Here is a 21,996-nt window from a genome sequence, read left to right as displayed (position 1 = left end):
TTGTTATTGTGGTTGGTGCTTTGCCAGCAGTACGCTCCTCGAGCCGGATTGTGGCCAAGGAAGGTCTCCTTTACCCCAGGCTTGCCTTCCGCAAAAGACTTGGCGGGAGTACGCAGCGAGAACCCGCCTCCCCGGCCTCGGGAAGACAGACCTAGAGCAAGCTGGTTCTCTCCTCCCGCCACCTGGATCCCAGAGATTGCTCTCGGGCCCCTTATCCTCGTTTTGTATTTTTGACAGGGTCTCACTTTGCGTAGTCTGGAACTGGTTCCGTAAGCCAGGCTGGCCTCGAACGAATAGAGATCTGCCTGCCTAGGAGTGAGATTAAAGGGGTGCGCTACCGGGCTTGGCTTTTCAATCTGTATTTTGTGTGTTTTGCTTGCTTTGCATGTTCACGGTGTGTGTGCTGTGCCAGCCAAGGCCAGAAGATGGCGTAGGATCCACTGGAACTGGAGTTAGTAGATAGTTGTGAGCCTCCATGTGGGTGCTGGGAGTAGAACCGGAGTCCTCTGGAAGAGCAGCCAGTGTTCTTAACCACTGAGTCATCTCTCCAGCACCTCATTCTGTTTGAGGTAGACATCTCAATATGTAATTGAGGGTGCCTGGAAATCACAATCCTTCCGCTTCCATGCTGGTCTTATAGAGGTGTGCCGCCATACCTGGCTCGGAATTTATATGTATGTTGATCGCATGTTGGAATATTTAAAATATGTTTAAATAAATCATACTGTTACATTTTTGGCTAAGTGCAGTGGTGCATGTCCTTAACACCAGCACTCAGGATGCAAAGGTAGGCTGCAGGAGAGACCTCTGTAGGTTCTAGACATTACTTAGCAAGTTTCCTGTAAGCCACAACTACTTGTTGAGCCCTTGTCAAAGAAAGAGGAAAACTTTTGCCTGTTTTTTCAGGTTTTGAAGTGTGGCTCCGAGAAAATTGACAATGGCATATGCCCTGTGTTATGGATCTCAGACTATACAAAGCTGCTCTGCAGGCTTGCCTACCTTCCTATCCTGCTGGCCTGGCCTATCATCCTGACCAAAAGTTAGTAGTTTTACCACTTTTCCCGTGTGCTAGAATCAAACCCAAGGACTTGAGCATGCTAGGCAAGTATCTACCATTGACCATATCCCCAAAATCCATATGGTCTTCCGCCCCTGAGTTGATCTCACTGAACAGAACATCAAAATTCTGATGCCTTGGGCCTCAGTTCCCAGACTGTGCAACTGAAGAATGAAATAAGTTGTCTGCCTGTCTTGGCCTTGTTGGGAGTGCCCCTGGCGTGACTTTGAGGTTAAGAGCCCATATACCACACCTCGTTACTGCCCTCTCTACCTTGTGCTTGGCTGTAAGCGTCCAGCTGCTGCTCCAGTGCCACGCCTGCCGGCTGCCATGCTCTTTGCTATGGCAGTCATGGACTCCTCCTGAAACTGTAAGCACCACCAAAGGCTTCTGTGAGCTGCCTTGGTTATGGTGTTTTCTCATGGTAACAGAAAAATAACTAGGACACTTCCAGTCTCTAACTGCTCCTTTTAGTCTGTAAACTGTTTTCTACATTTTTGTATAATGGATATATAGCCACGCTGATAGTCCTAGGGTCTCGACCCCCCCCTTGAGGGTAGCATATCAGTTATTTACATTAAGATTCATAACAGAGCCCGGTGGCGGTGGTGGTGCACACCTTTAATCCCAGCACTCCGGAGGCAGAGGCAGGCAGATCTCTGGGAGTTCAAGGCCAGCCTGGTCTACAGAGTGAGATCCAGGATAGGCACCAAAACTACACAGAAAAACCCTGTCTCGAAAAACCAAAAAAAAAAAAAAAAAAAGATAACAGTAGCAAAATCAGTTACAATGCAGCAAAGAAATAATTTTGTGGTTGGAGTTCACCACAAGATGAAGGACAAACTGGTTTTATTATTTTGGGTTTTTTGAGGCAGGGTTTCTCTGTGTAGCCCTGGCTGTCCTGGAACTGACTCAATAGACCAGGCTGGCTTTGAACTCAGAATCTGAGTGCTGGGATTAAAGGTGTGTACCACCACCACCCAGCTTCTCAGCTGAGGTCCCCACTTCCGTAATGACTGTTACTTGTGTCATATTGACATAAAAACTAGCCAGCGTAGATATCTTTGGCAACACAGCAAGACTGGGGCAGAGTGGATATTAGTGAGGGAGAGGGAAGAGACCGGTATCTTAATTTTAAAATTAATTTACACGAGGGGCCTAGAGAGATGGCTCAGCAGTTAAGAGCACTGACTGTTCTTCCAAAGGTCCTGAGTTCAATTCCCAGCAACCACAGGGTGGCTCACAGCCATCTGTAATGAGATCTGGTGCCCTCTTCTGGTCTGCAGAGATACATGCAGGCAGAACATGGTATACATAATAAAATAAATATATTTTTAAAAAAATAATGTACATAAGGCTGGAGATATGGCTCTGTGCTTAAGAGCAGTTGATCTGCCTGGTGGTGGCACACACCTATATCCTAGCTCTTGGAAGGTGGAGGCAAAAGGATCAGAAATTCAATGATATCCTTGGCTATATAATGAATACCAGGTCAGCCTGGGCTATAAGACCATGTCTCAAAAAAAAAAAAAAAAAGTGTCTGGGAATAGCCCAGTTATAGAGTACCTGCCTGATATGTTCAAAATGCTAGTTATACACACACACACACACACACACACAAACACACACGGAAGAGAGGAGAATCAGGCCTCTTGTACTGTCTCCAACCAAGGACATTTCTTGCACACATTACCATATTCCTTTCAAAGTCCCCTCAGACACATCTGTGAAAGCCAGCATTCCCTCAGGGACTTGATAGTTCCTACCTGTAAAAAGAATTCCCCTTATCTCTGGAAAAAAGGGGGCTTGAAGATAGTTCCTTCTGCTAAAAGGAGTCATTCTCTCTGGCAAAGGGATGTATGGCTCTCATTAACACAACTGTGGTGCCTATTAGCACGTCAAGGTTGACCCCTCAGTCCCTACCCAAGCCCTCATCTAGCTCACAGGCTCCCTCCCTCCTAGGTCCCATAAAACCCAGGAGATGTCATAATACCCCCTCCAGCTCCCCCTGCCCTCTTCTGCTCTCCTGGAGACACAGCCTTGGCAATTTAGAATAACTTTCTTTTTCACCCATGGAGTGGCTGTTTGGGTTTCTTCACTGTATCCATTTCATTCCCGATCTGCGACTTTGTAGTCTTTCCTGTAAAACAGGAATCTGAAAACTCCTGCGGTGGTGCACTGTAATCCCAGCATTGGGAAACAGAGGCAGGAAAGCCAGAAATTCAAGGTCATCTTCCACTATGTAGCAAACTCGATAACCCGGGCTTCATGAGACCATCACAACCCTTACTTCCTATCCCCGCAAGAACCTATAGTCCCATCACTTAGGAAGCTGAGGAGGGAGCATTACCACAAGTCCCAGGCCAGCCTCGGCTACAGTGGGAGACCCTGTCACAACCCCATGAAACCTGCCGAGAGTAATGTAGTGTAATCAATCCTACTGCTTTGGAGGCTGGAGCAGTGAAACCTCCACAAGCCAGCAGACCAAGACCTGTGGGAGAGGAAGGCATTTACAGGAAAACAGATGAAGGGCAACACATCAAAAAATTTAAAGGCCATTTCAGAAAGACGAACCTCACACATTTTCTTGCATTACAGAGGATCTCAATGCAAATAAACTAAAAGCGGAAAGAGACTGTACTGGCTGGTTTTGTGTGTCAACCTGACACAAGCTAGCATCATCAGAAGGACCCTCAGTTGAAGAAATGTCTCCGTGAGATCCAGCAATAAGGCATTTTCTCATTTAGTGATCAATGGGGGAGGGCCCAGCCCATAGTGTGTGGTGCCATCCCTGGGCTGCTGGTCCTGGGTTCTCTAAGGTGGCCTGAGCAAGCCATGGGAAGCGAGCCAGTAAGCAGCACCCCTCCATGGCCTCTGCATCAGCTCCTGCCTCCAGGACCCTGCCCTGCTTGAGTTCCTGCCCTGCCTTCCTTCAGTGATGAACAAATGCTAAAAGGTAAGCAACAAATGCAAAAAGCAACTTGCTTTTTGATCACGGTGTGTTTTGTTGCCACAATAGAAACCCTAAGATGGGGACAAAGGTACTTACGGCAAATGTCAAAGTCCATACCACCATGAAACCCATTTATACTGTTTATGAAAGGTAAAAGATAATAGTTATGGCCAGGCGGTGGTGGCGCACGCCTTTAATCCCAGCACTCGGGAGGCAGAGGCAGGCAGATCTCTGGGAGTTCGAGGCCAGCCTGGTCTACAAAGTGAGTTCCAGGAAAGGCACAAAACTACAGAGAAACCCTGTCTCAAAAAAAAAAAAAAAAAAAAAGAGCCCATGGCTGAGAGAAGTCAGTAGGAACTCAAGGCTGGAACCTGAGGCAGGAGCTGAATCAGAGGCCACGGAGGAGCCCTGCTTACTGGCTTGTTCTCCATGGTTTGCTGGGCTCGAAATTTGGGGCTGGGGATTTAGCTCAGTGGTAGAGCGCTTGCCTAGCAAGCGCAAGGCCCTGGGTTCGGTCCTCAGCTCCGAGAAAAAAATTAAATAGTTATGGTCTAAAATCTTGAAAACTGGCCAGATGCAGTATCATACTCCTATAACCCCATCATTTAGGAGGTAGAGACAGGTAGATCAAGAGTTCAGGGTCAGCTGGGTGGTGGTGGTGGTAGACTCCTTTAATCCCAGCACTCAGGAGGCAGAGGCAGGCAGATCTGAGTTCAAAGCCAACCTGTTCTACAGCTTGTTCCAGAAATGCCAGTGCTACAAAGATCTTGTCTCAAAAAAAAAAAAAAAAAAAAAAAAAAAGCTGATTCTGCAGCTACATGAGTTCAAGGCCTGGGCTATAGTCACCCTGTTTCCACTAACGAAATGAAGACCTGATGTGGTGGCACATGTCTTTAATCCCAGGAGAGGCAGGCAGAGCCGAGTTTCAGGCCAGCCAGGGCTACATAATGAGATCTCTTCTCAAGAAAACAGATAAAATCACCTGCATCTGTTTCCTTTGGTGCTAGAGATCAAAGTCAGGGCCTTGTGCATGCAGGGGAGTACTTAGTACTATTAGTACTATGCTACATCATAGCAAAAGTAAAAGATTTCATTCTGAAGAATTTTTTTTTTTGAGACAGGGTTTCTCTGTGTAGCTTTGCGCCTTTCCTGTAGCCCAGGCTAGCCTTGAACTCAGAGATCCGCCTGGCTCTGCCTCACAAGTGCTTCGATTAAAGGCGTGTGCCACCACACCCGGCCTGAAGAATCTTTTTACCTAGCACTCAGGAGGCAGAGGCAAACAGATCTCCAGTTCTAAGCCAACCTGGACTGTAGTGTGAGTCATAGGCCAGCCAGAGCTACAGTGAGACTCTGCCTCAGAGAGAAAGCCTGGCCACAGAGAGGTTCCTTAAAGTCGGTATCCCATCCTCAAGTCATCTCTACATTCACCTGTCACCCAGAAGTTGCAAGTTCTGTCTCACGTGTGACAAACCCAAGCTTTGCTCTCCACTCCTCAGTGATTTTTGTTTGTTTTTCAAGACAGAGTTTCTCTGTGTAGTTTTGGTGCCTGTCCTGAATCTCACTCTGTAGCCCAGGCTGGCCTCGAACTCAGAGATCCACCTGGCTCTGCCTACTGAGTGCTGGGATTAAAGGCATGCGCCACCACTGCCAGGCTATCTCCTAGAATTTGATACAAGGTCTCATTGTGCGGCTCTGGCTATCCTAGAACTTGCTGAGTAAACCAGGATGACCCTGAACTTCCAGAGGTCTGCCTGCTCGAGACTGCCAAGGGCTGGGACTAAAGGCATGCAACAGCACAACCTTGCCTCCTGGCATTTTTAAATGAAAAATAATTATTCCTGCTAGCTGTTAGCCCTACCAGTTGAATACTTCTGTGAAAATCTAGAACACTCAGCTGCCTCCACCTCAGACTTGTTTAACTGTCCTGGAACTCTCTGTAGACCAGGATACCCTCAAACTCAAGATCCACCTGCCTCTGCCTCCCAAATGCTGGAATTACAGGCATGCACCCCCCCCCCCCAGCCACCTCACTTCCTAAGGAGACTCAACCCACAAGCTCTCCAAGTTCAGGAAATTCACATGACCCTAAGATAACAGCATTCCAGTCCCAGCCCTCCAAACGTCCCTTGCCAGAAGGGAACAAGCCAAAACCAGAATTAGGCAGTGGCAACTAGATACTACCAAATGGACCTTTCAAAGGCAGTTTTTGTCAAATAACAATGTTGCAAACCCGAGTCCACGCGAGTCACCTAGAGTCAATGAGCCCCTGGAGACTCAACAGCCTTGCAAGGCAGCTCCATCCCTATCAGATATACTGGGTAAGGGACAAGGGAAGCCTTTGTTCCTGTGAGTGTTGGGGTGGGGACAAACAATCCAGAAGATTCCACCCTCAGGAAGATAGTGAGGGTGTCCAACAGCACTTGACTGATGGAGCAATGTTCCCTTTCTACCATCCAAATAACACACCTTGGGGGTGCAATTCTTTATTGGAATATTTTTAATTGTGTTTGCAAACACTGAACACAAGGGAAAACAAACGATCCTACTCCATTCTCCCAACTTCTATAGAAAAAGATGTCAGGAGACTTCCGCAGGGATTAAAGATCACTGCCTCATTCATCCCAGACTAGCCTGGAACTAGGGACCCCCTGCTTCTGCCTCCCAGTGCTGGGATTAGAAGTGTGTACATTTATCCTGGCTGAGTCACCTTTATAAGGTGGTAACTAGTTCCTAGGCAGACTTTGGAGACTCAATACTAACATCCAAAGACTGCTGGGCTCCAGTCTCATGGATCTCCACTAGACAACTCTAGGTACTCTCCCTAGGTACATCCCCACAACACCCACCCTCATCCACAACCACCCCTGGCAAGAACCACCACAGAAAACTCCACAGAGTGCTGCTAGGGGGGGTTGCAGCCTCACAGACTTCAATGGCAGACTGCTTAGTGACATCCTGATGGACTTCACATGAAGTGTGCACGGTGGCACCTTCACTAGCCTCATGGACCGCCACAGGACCCAGCTGGGTGGCGGCATCACTGACCTCCACCGGAGCCAGGTGGGTGAAAGTCTCAGCGTCCTCCAAAGGAGACAGGTGAGTGAAAGCCTCAGAGTCACCCACAGGAGCCAGCTGGATGGCAGCCTCAGCGTCCTCCACCGGAGCCTGCTGGGTGGCAGCCTCGGCGTGCTCCACCGGAGACACCTGGGTGGCAGCCTCGGCGTGCTCCACCGGAGACACCTGGGTGGCAGCCTCGGCGTGCTCCACCGGAGACACCTGGGTGGCAGCCTCGGCGTGCTCCACCGGAGACACCTGGGTGGCAGCCTCAGGGTCCTCCACCGGAGCCTGCTGGGTGGCAGCCTCTGCGCCCTGCACCGGAGACAGCTCGGGGGCAGCCTCGGCATCCGCCACAGGAGACAGCTGGGGGGCAGCCTCGGATTCCTCCACGGGAGCCTGCTGGGTGGCAGCAACACGAACCTCAACCGCAGCCAGTTGGGTAGCAGCCTCAGCGTCCTCCACTGGAGACAGCTGGGAATGCAGAGTGAGGAACCTCCACGGGAGCCAGCTGGGTGGCGGTTTCAGCTTTCTCCAATGAGACAACTGGGTGGCAGACACAGGACGACACTGGGTCTCAGTCTCTTGAGAACAGTCTTCCTCTGTGTTGGAAGAAAAGCAGTGTAAGGAGACTAAGGGCAGTCACCCCTGGGACGTACAGGAGTAGGGGCCAAAGGTTCCTAAACACAGGGCTATCTGGCCTCCAACATTTCCAAAACCCACTTTCCCCAGTGGATCCCTCCCAAGGAGCCAAGGCTTGCCGAGCAGAACAACCCTAATCCATACTTTGTATTGCTTGCTTGCAGAAATAGTCAACCAAGTTCCAGATCATCTGGGAAACGTCCTTTTGGTAATCAGGAGGCCCGAATATCAAAATCTCAGCTTCTGCTTCAGGGTTCCACTGGTTCACGTGAAGCACGGTACGTGTCACACACTCCACATGCGGGATGTACTCTCCATCCTTACCTGAGCAGGGAAAAGGAGGAACATCAGGGTCAGGTGGCTTCTACTTCTTGGCACATTCGTTCAGAAGTTGAGGCAGCTGGGTCAGGTGGTGTAAGCCGGGGACCACAGCCACTGGACAGGCTTTCTCTACAGGACATACTCAGACATAGTCAGGAAAAAGGTTGCCTGTGCCTTCCCTTCCCAGGTTACTCACCAAACATCTTTTCCACGAGCCAAGCATCCACGTACACTATTACTGGATCATCCAGATGCTCGGGATGGAACCACTTGGGCAGCTTTCTAAAGTCTCCGACCACTTTAAATAAAGTCCCTTCTTGGTGTTGCAGCTGGACGAGAGACTTAAAGCTCTTATGGGCAGCCATACTAAACCAATATCGTTGCAAACAGCCTGTGCAACTCCAAACTCAGTAAAGCAAACCCTAAAGAGTCCGCGCTGGTGACCCATATTTCAAGGGCGGTTTGCTAGCCCCGCCCCACTCTTGTCCTTCCAATTGGATCTCAGGCCTTGCATCCCACTCCCAGAAGCCCCGCCTCCCCTCAAAGCCTCCCAGAGACACTGGCTGCACCTGGGAGAGAGGGATGCTGCAGCTAGAGGGATTGGGGCCTGGTGTAGTGGCACAGGGCTTTAAACCCAGGCAGAGGCAGGTGGATCTCTGTGAGTTCAAAAGCAGTCTCCTCTACAATTCCAGGACAGCCAGGGCTACACAGAGAAATGCTGTCTCAAAAATCAAACAAAACAAAAAGGAAAAAAAAAAAAAAACATGTGGCAGGGCGGTGGTGGCCCACGCCTTTAATCCCAGCACTTGGGAAGCAGAGCCAGGCGGCTCTATGTGAGTTCAAGGCCAGCCTGGGCTACCGAGTGAATTCCAGGACAGGCGCAAAGCTACACAGCAAAACCCTGTCTAAAAAAAAAACCAAAAACAACAAACAAACAAAAATATATGTGTAGCTGGGCGGTGATGGCACACACCTTTAATCCCAGCACTTGGGAGGCAGATCCAAGCTGATCTATGTGAGTTCAAGGCCAGCCTGCGCTACCAAGTGAGTTCCCGAAAAGGCCCAAAGCCAGACAGAGAAACCCTGTCTCAAAAAAAACAAAACAAAAACCATATGTGTAACTGGGCGGTGGTGGCACACACCTTTAATCCCAGCACTTGGGAGGCAGAGCCAGGCAGATCTCTGTGAGTTCAAGGCCAGCCTGGTCTATAGAAAGAGATCCAGGACAGGTACAAAGCTACACAGAGAAACCCTGTCTCGAAGAGAGAAAAAAAAAAAAAAAACCACCGTATGTGTTGGGAAGGAGCAGACACCTTAAGTGAACAACACAGGGAATTGACAACAGTCTACCCAACATCAGGACAGACTTTTACCTGACTTCAAGACCACCAATTAAGTCTCACCATTCCATGCACCTTAGCTCTGAGTTGCTTGTCCCTAGATAACAAGTCTCCTCATCCTTTTTCCTTCTATTTCTTTCGGTTTTGAGACAGGGTCTTGCTAAGCAGCCTGCCCAGGTAGGAATTGAGACATGCTCCAGCACACTGGACTTCCCAATTTCTTTTACTCTCTCGAGACAGCTGGGCAGAACAAAGGAAGACACGTTTAGTGAAGGCAACTCCACACACGTGGCTTCCTAACCAGACAGATTCTTACGTTTGTAGTGCCTCCTTTCTCTAAACAACAGAATTTGCTGGGATTAAAGGTGTGAGCCACCACTGCCCGGCAAATAATTTCATTTTCTTAAATCTCAACAGATAAACAAAGTGAACAGGAAACTAAATGGAAATATAATTCTATTGTTCCATTTAGTTTCCTGTTCACTTTGTTTATCTGTTGAGATTTAAGAAAATGAAATTATTTGCCGGGCAGTGGTGGCTCACACCTTTAATCCCAGCACTTGGGAGGCTGGGGCAGGTGGATCTCTGAGTTCAAAGCCAGCCTGGTCTACACAGGGAGTTCCAGGACAGACTCCAAAGCTACACAGAGAAACCCTGTCTCAAACAATGAACAAAAATAAATAAAAACGTTATATTCAAAGCTTTACGATTTATTTTATTTTCATTCTTTTTAATTATGTGTAGGTGTGTGTGCATGTTGGTACTATGCACTAGTGAGTGGAGTTGTCCTGGGGAGGCCAGAAGCTTTGCATCCAGCGGAATTGGAGTTATAAGCAGTTGAGTCACCTGATGTAGGTGCTAGGAAAAAAATCAGGGGCCTCAGTAGGCCTAGTTCAGCTTCTTAACTGTGAAAACATCACCACTCCAGTCCCTGAACTCTCTTGCTTAGGAAAGGTCCAACAGGATATCTACATACTTACAAACTAGTGAACTGTGCACAATTTGTTTTTCAAGACAAGGTCTCTCTGTGTAGTTTTGGTGCCTGTCCTGAACCTTGCACTGTACAAGGGCTGGCCTGGAACTCAAGATCCACCTGCGTCTGCGACGCAAATGCTGGGATTACAGGCGTGCACCACCACTGCCCAGCCACCTCAGACTTCCGAAGGAGACTCACCCACAAGCTCTCCAAGTTCAGAAAATTCACATGACCCTAAGATAACAGCATTCCAGTCCCAGTCCTCCAATGCCCCTCCCAGAGGGACACCAACCAAAAGCAGAAGTAGCTAGTGGCAACTAGATACAACCAAATGAACCTTTCAAAGCCAGTTTTTGTCAAAAAACCATGTTGCAAACCCCTGTCCATGTGAGTCACCTTGAGTCAAAGAGCCGGTGGAGACTCAACAGCCTTGCAAGGCAGCTCCATCCCTATCAGATATACTGGGTTAAGGAACAAGGGAAGCCTTTGTTCCTGTGAGTGTTGGGGTGGGGACAAACAATCCAGAAGATTCCACCCTCAGGAAGATAGTGAGGGTGTCCAACAGCACTTGACCGATGAAGCACTGTTCCCTTTCTACCATCCCAATAACACACCCTGGGGATGCAATTCTTTATTGGAATATTTTTTGTGTTTGCAAACACTGAACACTAGGGGATACAAACAATCCTACTCCATTCTCCCACTTCTAGGGCGAAACAATCAGAAAAAGATGTCAGGAGACTTCCGTAGGAATTAAAGATCACTGCCTCATTCATCCCAGACTAGCCTGGAACTAGGGACCCCCTGCCTCTGCCTCCCAGTGTTATGATTAGAGGGTGTACATCTATCCTGGTTCAACACCTGAGTCACCTTTATAACCTGGTAACTGGGCCCAGGAAGCCTTTGGAGGCTCAATACTAACATCCAAAGACTGCTGGGCTCCAGTCACATGGTTCTCCACTGAGGAACTCTGGGTACCCCCCAAACGGTAAACCCCCAAACCTGCGACCCCTGCCAAGAACCACCTCAGAGACCTCTACAGAGCGCTGCTAGGGAGGGTGTCAGCCTCACAGACTTCAATGGGAGACTGCTTAGTGACATCCTGATGGATCTCCCATGAAGTATGGGTTTTGACAGCTTCACTAGCCTCCTCATGGACCACCACAGGAACCAGTTGGGTGGCAGCATCAGCGTCCTCCACCAGAGCCAGCTGGGTGGCAGTACTGTCCTTCACCCAGCTGGCTCGGGTGACATCACCATCCTCCAGCAGGGACACCTCAGTGGCAGCATCAGTGTCGTCCACAGAAGGCAGCTGGGTGGCAACTTCTGCGGCCTCCACCAGAGGCAGCTAGCTGGGGGGCAGCCTCAGCATCCTCCACCGGAGACACTGGGGGGCAGACTTAGGGTCCTCCATGGGAGCCTGCTGGGGAGCAGCCTCAGCGTCCTCCATCGAGGCAGCTGGGTGGCAGACTCCCGAACTGCCACAAGAAGACACTGGGTCTCAGTCTCTTGAGAACAGTCTTCCTCTGTGTTGGAAGAAAAGCAGTGTAAGGAGACTGGTAAGGGCAGTCACCCCTGGGACGTACAGGAGTAGAGGCCAAAGGTTCCTAAACACAGGGCTATCTGGCCTCCAACATTTCCAAAACCCACTTTCCCCAGTGGATCCCTCCTAAGGAGCCAAGGCTTGCCGGGCAGAACAACCCTAATCCATACTTTGTATTGCTTGCTTGCAGAAATAGTCAACCAAGTTCCAGATCATCTGGGAAACGTCCTTTTGGTAATCAGGAGACCCGAATATCAAAATCTCAGCTTCCTCTTCAGGGTTCCACTGGTTCACGTGAAGCACGGTACGTGTCACACACTCCACATGCGGGATGTACTCTCCATCCTTACCTGAGCAGGGAAAAGGAGGAACATCAGGGTCAGGTGGCTTCCACTTCTTGGCACATTTGTTGAGAAGTTGAGGCAGCTGGGTCAGGTGGTGTAAGCCGGGGACCACAGCCACTGGACAGGCTTTCTCTACAGGACATACTCAGACATAGTCAGGAAAAAGGTTGCCTGTGCCTTCCCTTCCCAGGTTACTCACCAAACATCTTTTCCACGAGCCAAGCATCCACATACACTGTTTCTGGATCATCCAGATGCTCGGTATGGAACCACTTGGGCAACTTTCTAGAGTCTCCGACCACTTTAAATAAAGTCCCTTCTTGGTGTTGCAGCTGGACGAGCGACTTAAAGCTCTTGAAGGCGGCCATACTGTACCAATATCATTGCAAACAGCCTGTGCAACTCCAAACTCAGTAAAGCAAACCCGAAAGCAGCAGCTCTGGTGAGCCCTATTTCAAGGGCGGATTGCTAGCCCCGCCCTGCTCTTGTCCTTCCAATTGGATCTCAGACCTTGCGTCCCACTCCCAGAAGCCCCGCCTCCCCTCAAAGCTTCTCAGATACACTGGCTGCACCTGGGAGAGAGGGATGCTGCAGCTAGAGGGATTGGGGCCTGGTGTAGTGGCACAGGCCTTTAAACCCAGCACACTGAAGGCAGAGGCAGGTGAATCTCTGTGAGTTCGAGGTTAGCCTCCTCTACAGAGAGAGTTCCAGGACAGCCAGGGCTACACAGAGAAATGCTGTCTCAAAAATCAAACAAAGCAAAAAGGAAAAAAACAAAAAACCATATGTGTAGCTGGGCGGTGGTGGGGCACTCCTTTAATCCCAGCACTTGGGAGGCAGAGCCAGGCAGATCTCTGTGAGTTCAAGGCCAGCCTGGTCTATAGAAAGAGATCCAGGACAGGTACAAAGCTACACAGAGAAACCCTGTCTCAAGGGGAAAAAAAAAAAAAAAAAAAAAAAAAAAACACCGTAAGTGTTGGGAAGGAGCAGACACCCTAAGTGAACAACACAGGGAATTGACAACAGTCTACCCAACATCAGGACAGACTCTTACCTGACTTCAAGACCACCAATTAAGTCTCACCATTCCATGCACCTTAGCTGAGTTGCTTGCCCCTAGATAACAAGTCTCCTCATCCTTTTTCCTTCTATTTCTTTCGGTTTTGAGACAGGGTCTTGCTAAGCAGCCTGCCCAGGTAGGAATTGAGACATGCTCCAGCACACTGGACTTCCCAATTTCTTTTACTCTCTCGAGACAGCTGGGCAGAACAAAGGAAGACACGTTTAGTGAAGGCAACTCCACACACGTGGCTTCCTAACCAGACAGATTTTTACATTTGTAGTGCCTCCTTTCTCTAAACAATGGAGTTATATTTGCATTTAGTTTCCTGTTCACTTTGTTTATTCATTGAGATTGAAGAAAGTGAAATTATTTGCCGGGTAGTGGTGGCTCAAACCTTTAATCCCATCACTTGGGCGGCAAAGGCAGGTTGATCTCTTTGAGTTCAAGACCAGCCAGGTCTACACAGCGAGTTCCAGGACAGACTCCAAAGCTACACAGAGAAACCTTGTCTCAAACAACCAAAAAAACAAAACAAAAAACAAAAAAACTTTATTTAAAGCTTTAAGTTTTATTTTATTTTCATTCCTTTTTAATTATGTGTAGGTATGTGTGTGCATGTTGGTATTATGCACTAGTGAGTGGAGTTGTCCTGGGGAGGCCAGAAGCTTTGCATCCAGCGGAATTGTACTTATAAGCAGATAAGTCACCTGATGTAGGTGCTAGCAATCAAACTCAGGGGCCTCAGTAGGCCTAGTTCAGGTTCTTATCTGTGAGAGCATCACCACTCCAGCCCCTGAACTCTCTTGCTTACGAAAGCTCCAACAAGATATCTACATACTTACAAACTAGTGAACTGTACACAGTTTGTTTTTCAAGACAAGGTTTCTCTGTGTAGTTTTGGTGCCTGTCCTGGATCTTGCTCTGTACACCAGGCTGGCCTGAAACTCAAGATCCACCTGCCTCTGCCTCGCAAATGCTGGGATTAAAGGCATGCACCTCCACTACCCAGCCACCTCAGACTTTTTTTTAGATTTATTTATTATGTATACAGTGTATCCCTGCAGGCCCAAAGAGGAAACCAGATCTCATTACAGATGTTTTTCAGCCGCCATGTGGTTGCTGGGAATTGAACTCAGGACCTTTGGAAGAACAGCCAGGGCTCTTAACCTCTGAGCCATCTCTCCAGCCCCCACCTCAGACTTCCTAAGGAGACTCAACCCACAAGCTCTCCAAGTTCAGGAAATTGAGATGACCCTAAGATAACAGTATTCCAGTCCCAGCTCTCCAATCCCCCTCCAGAGGGACACCAACCAAAAGCAGAAATAGCTAGTGGCAACTAGATACAACCAAATGGACCTTTCGATGCCAGTTTTTGTCAAATCAATGAAAGACCCTAACCCTTCAGGCTTACACCCACCCGCAAGCCCCAGGAAATAAGGAACTAAAAAAAAAAACTAGTTCCAAGGGCCACCTGACTCAGCCATTATTCAACCACCCCTGTAACAATGTAATAATGTAAAAAGATTTCTGTTAAGAGATGTGCTCAACTGTGACTGGGATAGTTGCAGGTGTTCCAGGAAGGACCACTGTGACCTTTGTGTAAACTCCACTCCCGCCCTGATACCCTCCTTGAGATTTCAGGAAGAATGTACTTGTTGACGTGACTGTACCCACTGTGATCAGACCATGATCTTGTGAAACGAAATTGTATGGGAATTGTAATCTTGTGGGTTTTGTGGGCTTTTCCTTTAAAAACCCCCATGTGGCTGCAGTAAGATGCGGCTCTTGCTCTTAGGAGCAGAGTTTGCCCTTCTGTACAGAAGCTTCAATAAATTCCTCATGCTGTTGCATCAACTAGACTGGAGTCTGGGTTCTTGGGGCACCCACTTGAGACCCTAAACTTTGGGGTCCAACAATTACCAGGTTGCAAACCCCAGTCACCTTGAGTCAAAGAGCAGGTGGAGACTCAACAGCCTTGCAAGGCAGCTCCATCCCTATCAGATGTACTGGGTTAAGGAACAAGGGAAGCCTTTGATCCTGTGAGTGTTGGGGTGGGGACAAACAATCCAGAAGATTCCACCCTCAGGAAGATAGTGAGGGTGTCCAATAGCACTTGACCGATGAAGCACTGTTCCCTTTCTATCATCCAAATAACACCTTGGGGGTGCAATTCTTTATTGGAATATTTTTTATTGTGTTTGCAAACACTGAACACAAGGGGAAAACAAATGATCCTACTCCATTCTCCCAACTTCTAGGGAAAACAAACGATCCTACTCCATTCTCCCAACTTCTAGGGCGAAACAATCAGAAAAAGATGTCTGGAGACTTCCACAGGGATTAAAGATCACTGCCTCATTCATCCCAGACTAGCCTGGAATGAGAGAGCCCCTGCCTCTGCCTCCCAGTGTTGTGATTAGAGGGTGTACATTTATCCTGGTTCAACACCTGAGTCACCTTTATAACCTGGTAACTGGACCCAGGCAGTCTTTGGAGGCTCAATACTAACATCCAAAGACTGCTGGGCTCCAGTCTCATGGTTCTCCACTGGAGAACTCTAGGTACCCCCCACCGGTAAACCCCCCAACCCGCAACCCCAGCCAAGAACCACCTCAGAGACCTCTACCGAGTGCTGCTAGGAAGGGTGGCAGTCTCAGACTTCAATGCGAGACTGCTTAGTGACATCCTGATGGACCTCCCCTGACGTGTGCACCGTGGCAGCTTCACTAGCCTCCTCATGGACCACCACAGGACCCAGCTGGGTGGCGGCATCAGTGTCCTCCACGGGAGCCAGCTGGGTGGCATCAGCTCCCTTCACAGGAGCCAGGTGGGTGGCAGCCTCAGTGTTCTCAACTGGAGCCAACTGGGTGGCATCACCATCCTCCTTTGGAGCCACCTGGATAGCAGCCTCAGCGTCCTCCACCGGAGACAGCTGGGTGGCAGCATCAGGGACCTCCACAGGAGCCTGCTGGGTGGTAGGATCACAGACATCAACCGGAGCCGGCTGGGTAGCAGCCCCCCGAACCGCCATAGGAAGACACTGGGTCTCAGTTTCTTGAGAACAGTCTTCCTCTGTGTTGGAAGAAAAGCAGTGTAAGGAGACTGGTAAGGGCAGTCACCCCGGGACATGGCAGGAGTAGGGGCCAAAGGTTCCTAAACACAAGGCTATCTGGCCTCCAACATTTCCAAAACCCACTTTCCCCAGTGGATCCCTCCTCAGGAGCCAAGGCTTGCCGAGTCGGACAACCCTACCTATTCCCACCAGCCCATACCTTGTATTACTTGCTTGCAGAAATAATCAACCAAGTTCCAGATCATCTGGGAAACGTCCTTTTGGTAATCAGGAGGCCCGAATATCAAAATCTCAGCTTCCTCTTCAGGGTTCCACTGGTTCACGTGAAGCACGGTACGTGTCACACACTCCACATGCGGGATGTACTCTCCATCCTTACCTGAGCAGGAAAAAGGAAGAACATCAGGGTCAGGTGGCTTCCACTTCTTGGCACATTTGTTGAGAAGTTGAGGCAGCTGGGTCAGGTGGTGTAAGCCGGGGACCACAGCCACTGGACAGGCTTTCTCTACAGGACATACTCAGACATAGTCAGGAAAAAGGTTGCCTGTGCCTTCCCTTCCCAGGTTACTCACCAAACATCTTTTCCACGAGCCAAGCATCCACGTACACTGTTTCTGGGTCATCCAGATGCTCAGTATGGAACCACTTGGGCAACTTTCTAGAGTCTCCGACCACTTTAAATAAAGTCCCTTCTTGGTGTTGCAGCTGGACGAGCGACTTAAAGCTCTTGAAGGCGGCCATACTGTACCAATATCGTTGCAAACAGCCTGTGCAACTCCAAACTCAGTAAAGCAAACCCGAAAGAAGCAGCTCTGGTGAGCCCTATTTCAAGGGCGGTTTGCTAGCCCCGCCCTGCTCTTGTCCTTCCAATTGGATCTCAGGCCTTGCATCCCACTCCCAGAAGCCCCGCCTCCCCTCAAAGCTTCTCAGATACACTGGCTGCACCTGAGGGAGAGGGATGCTGCAGCTAGAGGGATTGGGGCCTGGTGCAGTGGCACAGGCCTTTAAACCTAGCACACTGAAGGCAGAGGCAGGTGGATTTCTGCGAGTTCGAGGTTAGCCTCCTCTACAGAGAGAGTTCCAGGACAGCCATGGCTACACAGAGAAATGCTGTCTCAAAAAAATCAAACAAAGCAAAAAGGAAAAAAAAAAAACAAAAACCAAAACGAAAACCATATGTGTAGCTGGGCGGTGGTGGCCCACTCCTTTAATCCCAGCACTTGGGAGGCAGAGCCAGGCGGTTCTTTGTGAGTTCGAGGCCAGCCTGTTCTATAGAAAGTGATCCTGGAAAGATGCAAAGCTACACTGAGAAATCCTGTCTCGAAGAGAGAAAAAAAAAAAAAAAAAAAAAAAAAAAAAAACCATATGTGTTGGGAAGGAGCAGACACCCTAAGTGAACAACACAGGGAATTGACAACAGTCTACCCAACATCAGGACAGACTCTTAACTAATTTCAAGACCACCAATTAAGTCTCACCTATTCCCTGCACCTTAGCTCTGAGTTGCTTGCCCCTAGATAACAAGTCTCCTCATCCTTTTTCCTTCTATTTCTTTCGGTTTTGAGACAGGGTCTTGCTAAGCAGCCTGCCCAGGCAGGAATTGAGACATGCTCCAGCACACTGGACTTCCCAATTTCTTTTACTCTCTCGAGACAGCTGGGCAGGACAAAGGAAGACACGTTTAGTGAAGGCAACTCCACACACGTGGCTTCCTAACCAGACAGATTCTTACATTTGTAGTGCCTCCTTTCTCTAAACAACAGAATTATATTTCCATTTAGTTTCCTGTTCACTTTGTTTATCCGTTGAGATTGAAGAAAATAAAATTATTTGCCGGGCGGTGGTGGCTCACACCTTTAATCCCATCACTTGGTAGGCAGAGGCAAGTGGATACCCGTGAGTTCAAGGCCAGCCTGGTCTACACAGGGAGTTCCAGGACAGACTCCAAAGCTACACAGAGAAACCCTGTCTCAAACAATGACAAAAGAAAACAAAACAAACAAAAAAAAACTTTATTTAAAGCTTAACGATTTATTTTATTTTCATTCTTTTTAATTATGTGTAGGTATGTGTGTGCATGTTGGTATTATGCACTAGTGGGTGGAGTTGTCCTGGGGAGGCCAGAAGCTTTGCATCCAGCGGAATTGGAGTTATAAGCAGTTGAGTCACCTGATGTAGGTGCTAGGAATCAAACTCAGGGGCCTCAGTAGGCCTAGTTCAGGTTCTTATCTGTGAGAGCATCACCACTCCAGCCCTGAACATGCTTACTTACGAAAGCGCCAACAGGATATCTACATACTCCCAAACTAGTGAACTGTGCACAGCTTTTTTTGTTTGTTTGTTTGTCTTTCGAGACAAGGTTTCTCTCTCTGTAGTTTTGGTACCTGTCCTAGATCTTGCTCTGCAGCCCAGGCTGGCCTTGAACTCACAGAGATCCGCCTAGCTCTGCCTCCCGAGTGCTGTGATTAAAGGCCTGTGCCACCACCACCCGCCCTGGGTGGTGGTTTCTTAAAGATGACCATGGTTCACTGTTTTTGGTTTGGTTTGGTTTTGAGACAGGGTCTCACTGTGTAGTGCTGGCTGGCCTGGAACTCACAGAGACCTGCCTGCCTGCCAGCCTCTGCCTCCTGATCCTGGGATTAATAGTTGTCTTGCCACCATGTCCATAACCATTCACTGTTTTTATAATAGTCTACAGGATTTTGATGAAGTTACTATCTTATCATTTGGTGCTTCTTGAGGGTGTCTGGTGAGGTAAATCTTGTCCAGGAGGAGTTCTGGAGGTAGATTATCCTCACTGTAAACAAACAAAAGTTGTTTGAGATTCTCAGGCAACATCTGAGGAAATGAATGAGGCTCTATCCAAGGTCATGTGCATTCAGGTCTTGTGCCTGGGTCATTGCTGCTTTAGCAGAAAATATCTTTCCATGAAAGGAATATTAACCCTATGGCTGCAGCTTTCATGATTGATGCTATTGATCGCGTTTCTTGCTTCTCAACTGGTAAGAAATTTCAGTCAGGCCGGGCGGTGGTGGCGCATGCCTTTAATCCCAGCACTCGGGAGGCAGAGCCAGGTGGATCTCTGTGAGTTCAAAGCCAGCCTGGGCTACAGAGTGAGTTCCAGGAAAGGTGCAAAGCTACACAGAGAAGCCCTGTCTTGAAAAACCAAAAAAAAAAAAAAAAAAAAGAAAAGAAATTTCAGTCAGACTCTCTCCCTTCTCGTGTCCTGGTGATTTCCCTGTCTTTCTGTGTAACTCAGGCTGGCCTAGAAGTCCCTCTGTAGCCCATGATCATTCTGCCTCAGAGGCCTGAGTGCCGGACTCCAATCAAGCACCGCCGTGCCCAGCCTTAGGGTTGTTAAACATAATTGCTTCTTCAAAACTCCATGCTGTGGGACTAGAGAGATGGCTCAGCTGACCCAAAGGATTGGCTCAGTGGACCCAGGTTCAATCCCTCACACCCACATGTTGGTTCACAACCATCTGTGACTCCAGTTCTAGGTGATCCACCTTCCTGGCCTCCCTAGACACCTAAGGGCTCCTTAGGCACAGACATACATGTGGGCAAACATCCACACACATCAAATAAACCAATGATTATTTTTTTAATTTCATGCTTTGCCCCATTGTTCCCTAACGTCAAGCAATGCTTTGGAGAACTCTTAGCCTTTCTGCTTTTAACTTTTGGGAATGCTCAGTTGTTTTGTTAAACATTTCACCTGGTTTCCTGCCTCCTAGACTTCCTTGATTTGCCTTCCTTGGCTAACAGTCTTCCTTCTTAGCTCGGTGCTGTCTCCTAGTTCTGAGGGCTTGGGCACTGAAAGCCCAGTGGAGGCTCCGAGGACTTGGTTTGGTTTTCCTCTGCTCTCACTGAAGGCAATGTTTCGGAGCAGTACAGTGTCATTTCGTCAGGCCTCCTTTAGAAAGCCAGGAGGGGAAAGCACAGGCCTGGTCAGATTCAGCATCTCAGAGTCGCTCTCTTCACATGGAGCGTGAGTTCTAAACCCATGTGAAAATGAAGAGGGATTGAAGAACACTAGCTTGCTGCACCCTCGAAGCCAGCTCTAGGTACGGGGTATAGGGCACAGGGAAACAGAGGCAGTGGACTGAGGCTGTGAGGTGAAGGAAGAAGACAAGAATTGACAGGTCCCAGCCTGCATCTCTCCCCCTCCTACTGACAATTCATCCATCTACACAACCTACCTCACCAAGGGCCAAATTAGCTCAGCATTCTAGGTCTTTCCATGCCCAGTCCCTGCATCAGGTTGCAGCCATCCATTTAAGAAGGGAACAAGAGCCAGGCGGTGGTGGCGCACGCCTTTAATCCCAGCACTCGGGAGGCAGAGGCAGGCGGATCTCTGTGAGTTCGAGGCCAGCCTGGTCTCCAAAGCGAGTTCCAGGAAAGGCGCAAAACTACACAGAGAAACCCTGTCTCGAAAAACCAAAAAAAAAAAAAAAAGAAGGGAACAAGGAGCCTCTTTTCTGTGCTTTTCTTTCTGGAATAACAATGGACCCTAAGGAAGGTTCTGCCAGAACCTAGCCAACTTGAGCACCTGCCCACATCTATCCCCTCCCCCCGCCCCCACATGTAAAAGCAAAGAGCCTTTATTTCAAGCTCCAGAGCTTGGTCCCTCTGTCTGTCCAACACAGCGGTAAGAGCAGAGAGCCCTGAACTCAGGTGGGGCAGAGTTTTTATCATAGCAGAGGTTGGGGTGAGGGGATTTCCAGGGTCCAGGACCCTGATTGGATGACAATTGTCTAGGGGTATCTGTAAAACAAAAAATAGGTGTGTGCTAGACTCAAGGACATCTGGCCACCTTATCTAATGGTTGGAATGTTTGGGATGTCAGGTACTTTCTCACCCCTGGGTAGATCCCTGGGTGGTATCAGCTTGAGGCTTTTCCTGGATCTGGGTGTTGCCTGCCAGTAAGCCTGTCACAGAATCTGTGTCTAGGCTCCTAAGCCTGTCATGGCTGCTATGTGGTCAAGCCAATTTTTTTTAAAAGATTTATTTATTTTGTATACAGCATGTATGACCAGAAGAGGGCACCAGATCTCACTACAGATGGTTATGAGCCACCATGTGGTTGCTGGGAGTTGAACTCAGGACCTCTGGAAGAGCAGTCAGTGCTCTTAACCTCTGAGCCATCTCTCCAGCCCATGCTCAAGCTATTTTGGGGCCCCTTCACATTCCCCCCTTCACAAGTACCAATGATAGGACTCAATCATGAGCCCTACCTGTCCTAAGAACCATTAGCTAACAGATTTTTCTAGGGCAGTGACAGCTGTATCTATTGCCATTTTTAAGGCCTGGTAGTTCTGATCTTTGAGTACAAGCAGATTATGATCTTACATAATATATCTTTGGTTCTGTACAAAGAAGGTCAAGTGTCTTATCTTATTGCAAAACCATTTTAGTTAATAAATTTATCTATTGACAATTCTGAAGCTATTTTCCTGGTATGTCAATGGACATTATAGTTGGTCATCTTGCCTCTATGCCAGGGAGTTTCCTATTGACCCAGGATTTCAGCCTTTTTTGAACAGGGAACATGGGACAACATATTATCTTCTGGAACTGCTTCGAGCTGGCATTGGGGCGCTGTTGTCAGAGCCCCAAAAAGGCTGAAA

At 48.6% G+C, this 21,996-nt stretch overlaps 1 protein-coding gene and 1 long non-coding RNA gene across 4 annotated transcripts; one reads left to right on the top strand and one right to left on the bottom strand.

Annotated features, from left to right (window-relative positions):
* Nucleotides 1-1,837: 1,837 nt before the first annotated feature.
* On the top strand, nt 1,838-12,189 carry LOC128095418 (uncharacterized). The gene is made up of 3 exons (XR_008213239.1): nt 1,838-4,013; nt 7,871-7,984; nt 12,077-12,189. It is a non-coding gene; the product is annotated as an uncharacterized LOC128095418 (long non-coding RNA).
* On the bottom strand, nt 4,798-16,742 carry Khdc3l (KH domain containing 3 like, subcortical maternal complex member). Of its 3 annotated transcripts, XM_052714259.1 has the most exons (6): nt 16,566-16,742; nt 15,920-16,365; nt 12,430-13,489; nt 12,057-12,236; nt 7,851-8,030; nt 4,798-7,666 (listed from the first exon to the last, which is right to left on the bottom strand). In XM_052714259.1, the coding sequence occupies exons 3-6, from the start codon at nt 12,596-12,598 to the stop codon at nt 6,819-6,821; spliced, it is 1,377 nt and encodes a 458-aa protein (XP_052570219.1). In that variant the 5' UTR covers nt 12,599-13,489; nt 15,920-16,365; nt 16,566-16,742; the 3' UTR covers nt 4,798-6,818. The 3 variants fall into 3 exon arrangements, with proteins under 3 accessions (XP_052570219.1, XP_052570210.1, XP_052570226.1); XM_052714250.1 differs by having other exon boundaries at nt 12,430-16,365; XM_052714266.1 differs by lacking the exons at nt 12,057-12,236; nt 12,430-13,489; nt 15,920-16,365; nt 16,566-16,742 and adding an exon at nt 8,224-9,743.
* Between the last annotated feature and the right edge of the window lie 5,254 nt (nt 16,743-21,996).

Source organism: Peromyscus californicus, unplaced genomic scaffold (genome assembly GCF_007827085.1).
Source record: "Peromyscus californicus insignis strain IS unplaced genomic scaffold, ASM782708v3 Scaffold_11__1_contigs__length_118956290, whole genome shotgun sequence".
NCBI lineage: Eukaryota > Metazoa > Chordata > Mammalia > Rodentia > Cricetidae > Peromyscus > Peromyscus californicus.
Note: the sequence above shows the minus strand (reverse complement) of the source record. Positions and strands in the feature narration are given on the sequence as shown.

Coding starts and splice junctions, on each gene's coding strand:
- Khdc3l (XM_052714250.1), bottom strand. CDS start 12,598: ATGGCCGCCTTCAAGAGCTTTAAGTCGCTCGTCCAGCTGCAACACCAA. Junction 12,237..12,429: donor GCTCGTGGAAAAGATGTTTG/GTGAGTAACCTG, acceptor TTCCCTGCTCAG/GTAAGGATGGAGAGTACATC. Junction 8,031..12,056: donor CTGCAAGCAAGCAATACAAA/GTATGGATTAGG, acceptor TTCCCTGCTCAG/GTAAGGATGGAGAGTACATC.